This window comes from Pteropus vampyrus, unplaced genomic scaffold (assembly GCF_000151845.1).
Source record: "Pteropus vampyrus isolate Shadow unplaced genomic scaffold, Pvam_2.0 Scaffold1000005597, whole genome shotgun sequence".
Lineage (NCBI taxonomy): Eukaryota > Metazoa > Chordata > Mammalia > Chiroptera > Pteropodidae > Pteropus > Pteropus vampyrus.
In genome coordinates this window covers 1-6,723 of record NW_011919999.1, presented here as the reverse complement: position 1 = coordinate 6,723, position 6,723 = coordinate 1, and the positions used below count along the sequence as shown (strand labels likewise).

Genomic DNA, 6,723 nt, shown 5'->3' with positions numbered 1-6,723 from the left:
CTCCGCCTATTGTTGACTTTGGTTTGCAGGGTTTTCCAGCAGGCCAGCACGCAGAAAGAAAATCTTGGAATTCTCTGTAGTGCCATTTCTTAAGTCCTAAAGTCCACCTTTCCATTTTGTAGCATCTTCATTTGTTTGTTAATTTTATTTTTTCATCTTGGCCAGCACTGAATATAATAGCTGTTTTTTGTTTAAACGATATGGATGAGGAGAGTGTGTGTGTCTGTTTCTGTGCATGAATTACTAATCTTTTGAAAATTACCAGAAACAATACAATAGATAACAAAACGTGGCCTTAAGCTCCTTATGAGAAATATAAGGTTCATAAGATACTTTCAATTTTTCTCATTTTAGGATATTATAAGGTTGATGTCCACATTGAGGGGAATCAGGAAAAACAAGAGAAACCATTGTGGCAAGTAGTAATATTCATTGATAACAAAACACTGAATAAAGAAGGTCAGAAAGTTTTAGGAAAACGAATTAACTTGGATTCGATTCCAGATTTTTCAGGAAAAATGCCTTGTAAATGTGACTCATGTAGAACGAGTTTACCATTTGATTCTGAATTAATTATTAGTGATAGAAATTGTTCCAGAAAGAAGGCCAATTACATGAATGTCTGTGAAAAGTTACAGTTTGTTATTAATCATGAGAAAACTCATACTGGAGAGAGGTCTTACAAATATTATAAAAACATGAAAGCTTTCAGTCTTAGGCAGGATCATCAGAAAATTCAAACTCTGGAGCAATCTTCTGAATGTAGTGAGTTTGGAAAAGTTTCACATGATGAGACTGTTGTCTGTGTTACAGCTCAGAGTTCTCTAATAGGAGAAGAATCTTGTCAGGATTGTGAATTTAAGAAAAACTGTGACAAAGCAACTCTCTTTAACCACGCGAGAACCGGCACAAAGGAGAAATGCTTTGATCTTAATGAATGTAGTAGATCCTGTGACAAAACCACCACTGCGAAATACAATCAAGTTCACATGGTTATGATGCACTATGAATGTAATAAAAATGAAAATAACTTCAGTAAGAATTCACCCCTTACTCAACCTCAGAGAGCTGCTCCAGGACAGACTTTTGCAAGAAGTAAATGTGAAGAAAACTTGAGCCAGAGCTCAGCCCAGAAAACACCAACTGGAGATATGTACTGTGTTTTTCATGGATGTACAAATGCCTTCTTCCAGGAATTAGACCTTAGAGTATATCAGAGAACTCAAACAGAAGAGAAATTCTGCAAATTTGATAAATATGGAGAATTCTTGCATCAAAACTCACCCCTCAGTGTACATCAGGAAAGTACCACAGGAGAGGAGTCATGAGAAAGTAATAAATGCAGGAGATTATTTTACAAGAATGCACACCTCATTCAGCATCAGAGGACCTGCTCAGGGGAAAAAACTCAAGGCAATGAATGCGGGAAATCCTTTTGTACAAATTCACACCCTATTCATTATCCTGGAACTCATATGGGAGTCAATCTCTATGCATGTAATGAATGTGGGAAAACTTTTTGTCAGACATCAAACCTCAGTGAACATGTGATAGTTCATAAGGAGAAGCCTTATGATAACAATGGATGTGGGAAATCTTACAAGAACTCTGCTGTCTTAGTACACCACAGAACACACACAGGGATAAAACCCTATCAAACTAATGACTATGGGAAATCGTTCTCCAAAATTGCACAGCTCAAAGAACATGAGAGAATTCACAGTGGGGAGAAACCCTATGAATGTATTGAATGTGGGAAAACTTTCTCTAACAAGACCCACCTCAGTGTACATCAGAGAATTCATACAGGGGAGAAACCCTATGAGTGTAATGAATGTGGGAAAACTTTTGCTGATAATTCAACCTTCAAAGCGCATCACAGAATTCACACAGGGGAGAAACCCTATGAGTGTAATGAATGTGGGAGGTCTTTTGCCTATATATCTGTTCTCAGAACACATCAGAGAATTCACACAGGGGAGAAACCATATAAACGTACTGACTGCGGGAGATCTTTCGCCCATTATTCAGCCCTCAGAGCACATCACAGAATCCACACAGGTGAGAAACCCTATAAATGTAATGGCTGTGAGAAAACTTTCACCCGTGATTCAGTCCTCAGGATACATCAGAGAATTCACACTGGGGAGAAACCTTATAAATGCAATGAATGTGGGAAAGCTTTTGTCAATAGTTCATCCCTCAAAATACATCAGAGAATTCACACAGGCGAGAAACCCTATGAATGTAATGACTGTGGGAGATCTTTTGTTGATAATTCAGCCCTCAGAGCACATCAGAGACTTCACACAGGTGAGAAACCTTATAAATGTAATGGCTGTGAGAGAACTTTCACCCGCAATTTAGCCCTCAAAGCACATCAGAGAATTCATACCAGGGAGAAACCCTGTGAATGTAGTGAATGTGGGAAAACTTTCTCCAAGAAATCATACCTCAGTGGACATGAGAGAATTCACAAAGGGGAAAAACCTTATGAATGTAATGAGTGTGGGAAAATATTTTTTTTATAAAGCAGTTCTCATAGTCCATCAAAGAATTCACGCATGAGAAAAACCCTATGAATGTAATGAATGTGGGAAAACCTTCTCCCAGAATCAAACCTCAGTAGACATGAGAGGGTTCACAAAGGAGAAAAACCTTATGAATGTCACGAATGTGGAAAAACTTTTTTTCAGAAGGCAACCCTCAGTATGCATCAGGGAATTCACACAGGGGAGAAACCCTATAAATGTAACGAGTGTCGGAAGACTTTCTCTAGTACTTCAAACCTCCGAGCACATCTGAGGTCTTGCACAGGGGAGAAACCCTATGAATGAAATGAATGTGGAAAAAGTTTCTCTCTGAAGTCATATGTTAGTGCACATCAGAGAATTCATACAGGGGAGAAACCTTATGAATGTAATACAGGTGGATGTTTATTTAGTCAAATCTTATGTAATTTACACTCTCCTTTGTTATTGTAATAAAAATCTTCCATACTTTGTCCAAACATATTGAAAGTAATGGAGAAAATATACATGGCAAATATAAATACAAGACTAAAGCTCAAATTTTGATAAAAGTTTGATAAAAGTAATATATTCTTACTTTAAGGTAAGGAGGAAGAGACTGAGGACCTTAGAAGCGATAGTAGATGCAGAAGATGTGCTCATGAATGTGTTTATTCATAATAATACCATCAAATAAACTCAAGTGCTCTTGTTCCCACTAAAGCTGTATTAAAAACATTATGACCAGCAAGCAGGGGACACACATTACTTTTAAGTGCACCTGGAGTGTTAAGACAGATTTCCCATGTGAACTCCTCAGTGAATCCTTATGACTGCTGCTGAGGGGATGCAGAATTAACCATAAGGGAATTCTGTATAGGACTCAAAGCTATCTCTATATGCTTCAGGCTGGACTTGGGGTCGCAGGGGTCTGGAGAGGAGGGCAGGGGAAGGCAGAGCACACTCAGAAAAGAAGAATATGAATGAAACACACTAGGGATATCTGAAGAGACTGCTCAAGACCTGAATTAGCTCCAGGCTTTGAATCCTAGTCTCACCCTCCACCCTACAGACCTTAAGAGTTGGTACCTTAGCTCACCTTAACCCATTCCTGGCTTCTGGGTGTAGCACATGTGCATATGTATAAATATTTGTGTTTCTCCCAAAATTTCTATGCTAAAATCCTAACTCTTAAAAATGATAGGAGGTGGGGCCTTTGGGTGGTGCTTATAGACCCTCATTAATGGGATTGGTGTCTTATAAACGAGGCACCAGAGAGATCTCTAGCCCCCTCCCACCATGTGAGGACACAGCCAGAAGGTGCTGGCTACCAACCAGGAAGAGAGCCCTCACCAGAAAGTGACTTGCTAGCACCTGATCTTGGACTTCTCAGCCTCCAGAACTATGAGAAGTAAATTTCTATTGTTTCTAATCGACCCAGTCTTTGGTATTTTATTATAGCAACTTTAATGGACTAAGACGTATTTCAAAACTTACGTGGAGAGTAAGAACTATCTTCATTTTGGCAAATACAAAGTTGGGTCAAGTCAACGAATAAAAAAATTTTAAGTAGAAAATTATGGAGTATTGGATTTGAAAATACTGAATTGGTTTGTAAAAGGATGAGTGTGTGTGTGTTAATGTCCCAAAAGTCTTTGTGCCGTTGAAAGCTTTACGAACTCCAAAATTATAAATGATCCAAATTTATAAAATTATCATTTAAAGGCTTAATTACATATAATTCTTTCATATTTAGATTTTTGAATTTGACATTTTTAATTTTTTGTATATAGGTCCCTCTGATTGAAAATGTGACAAAACAAACACTACTTAAAATTCACAAAACTAAGTTTAAAAGTTCTGTGTCTGGGTTTATACAAGACAAAAAACTTTATGTGGGGAAGCTGGAGCTGAGGAAATAGTAAAAATCCCCAGGAAATAGCCAAATTTTCAGTATCAACTTCAGATATTCAAGGATTATGAATTGGTGGGCCTCGGTCAAGATCTCGAAAGGGCAATGGGAACCGGGTGACATCTGGGTTCCAGATGAAATTAAGAGAAAATCACGTAAGGTCTCTCTGACAGATTGAGAGTAGAGCTGGAATGAGAGATCTGGAAGGCCCAGAAGGGTGCAGAGGTACATGTAGCTGGATGGTGAGAGAAGGGCAGTAGTTCAGCCTCCTCTTCTTATTGTCCCCTCCCCGCCCTCAGGAACCTTTGTGACTAGGCCACAGCTCTGTGATGTGGGTGGGCCTGGGGTTCTGCTCCCAAGTGAACTTCCAGTGCTCAGTTGCCAGAAGGCAGCAGTGATATTCAAACCATGGAAAATCCTCTCTCTTGAAGAGCATTACTGACATATGGATAAGCCTCGTCTTCACTCCCTGATTGATACCATCCTCACCTTCCTGTGTGGACTGGGGCTCTTCCTCCTGTTACTCTTCTGCTTCCAGAGTAATCCATCTATACCACCACCTAGGAAACATAGAAACATCAGGAAGGTAAAGAACCCTTGGCCCAGACCCAGCAGAGGTGATCTTTTTTCTTATTATTTCACCTTTTCTGAATCACCTAGAGAAAATGGTGAGACGGGAATTCTTGGGAATGAATAGAACATCACGCTCTAGGAACAAGCCAGGCCGAGCAGGGGTTAGAGCGAGCACACGGATTTTGATCTGAAGATCTTGGATCAGGAGTCCAGGTGGTGGTGGAGGTCTCCAGGGCACAGTCCCAGATGCAGTGACTAATGGTCAAGGACTGGATACTAAGTAAGAGTTGGATCTCTACAGAGTGACAGGCCCCTGAGCACTAGTTCACCAACCGCTTTCCCATGGCAGGTGTCTAAGTCTGTAGCCTCTCCTCTGTTGGGGCTGATCCGAGGTCAGTACAGAGCCCCTGAGCGCCTCTGATTAGAGGCTGGAGTGGGGCTCTGGCCTGGGAAACCAGAGTCCTATATGACTGAGCTCAGAGGGGCCTGTAGTTCTGAGAATGTGTGTTTTTTTCTTTTTCTTGAGCAAGAAATCCATGGTGGGTTTCATCAAGATTCTTTTTTCCATTCATCCAAGAAGAAAAGCAAAATATTTTATCTGCTTTACAAAAAAGGTAAAAGGGGAAAAATTAGAGAGTCTCATTAATTAAATGTAGAAAGTCACTTTGTTCATGAACACTGAGCTTCTGTAGCTTGTCTAGAGACAGGAGAGTAAGAATGAGTCTAGCTCCTCACATTTTCTTGTCTCTCAGCATTCGGTGGAGCCAAAGAGGAGGAGAAAGATCAGGAAGAAAAGTAGAGTTTTGAAAGGTGAGTTTCTGCCCCTCAGCCCTGTGCCAAGGGGTTTGCCCCCCACCTCTCTGGTCCCTGAGGGTCCAGGTCCAGGTCTCCAAGGATGCCAGCAGCGGAGCCTGTTTCACAGGAAACAGAGCCATCGGGAAGGCTCTTGGGAAGGAAATTAAAATCCAGATACATCCCAGAATTGTATTCTGAATGAAGCATCAGAGAGCCTGGAAATGGGTGTCACCCAGCAGGGGTATTTGGACTGTCGTAGATCAATAGTATCTGACTGAAAGGTGAGACCCCCCACCCCGCCGCCCCTCCGCCAGGTCCACCTTTGAACAAGTTGTTTATCATCACTCAGTTTCCTCTGTAAGGTGCCCCCTGACCTCTTGCTCCCCTATGGGGCAGTTGTGAGGTCCGCAGCGGGTACTAGATGTGGAAGCACTTTGTAAAAGAAAAAGTTTTACCCTTCCTGAGCCTTGTGATCACTGTCAGGAATTGTTGTCTTTGACCTGAATGCTTGGGCTCCAGAGATCTCCCTTCAAAGTGTCTCCCCTAAAGGGCCATTATCCTAGCCTCCTGTAAGACCCCTAAGGCCCTGCCTTAACCACATGACCCGGTCTCCTGATTTCCAGCTGCAGAGATTGCCTGCAAGAACTGGAAGAGGCTCAGAGCCTGATTTCTCTTCTGCAAAGGTAAAGAATCTTCCCCTTCTCTCGGGTCCGCCACCCTCTGGGCTGCTGGACACCTTGAACTGACATGGAAGGGAGGGCAATGGGGTATGGGTGTGGCTACAGCCCTGGGGTGACAGACAGCAGGAGCACTGTGGAATAAATGTCGGGGATGGGGAGGACCCTAGGCACCAGGTGCCCACCCTGCAAGATCTCCTGGCCCCACGTGCCCCTGGCTGCAGCTTGTGCCTCCGTGTCCTGCAGCCACCTGGGA

At 42.0% G+C, this 6,723-nt stretch overlaps 1 protein-coding gene and 1 pseudogene across 1 annotated transcript; both read left to right on the top strand.

The window, feature by feature from the left end:
• The first annotated feature begins 300 nt into the window (after positions 1-300).
• LOC105311639 lies at positions 301-1,629 on the top strand (annotated as a pseudogene).
• LOC105311638 (zinc finger protein 658B-like) lies at positions 1,462-3,071 on the top strand. Its single transcript, XM_023527164.1, has 2 exons — positions 1,462-1,707; positions 2,128-3,071. The coding sequence occupies exons 1-2, from the start codon at positions 1,476-1,478 to the stop codon at positions 2,529-2,531; spliced, it is 636 nt and encodes a 211-aa protein (XP_023382932.1). The 5' UTR covers positions 1,462-1,475; the 3' UTR covers positions 2,532-3,071.
• Positions 3,072-6,723: the final 3,652 nt, after the last annotated feature.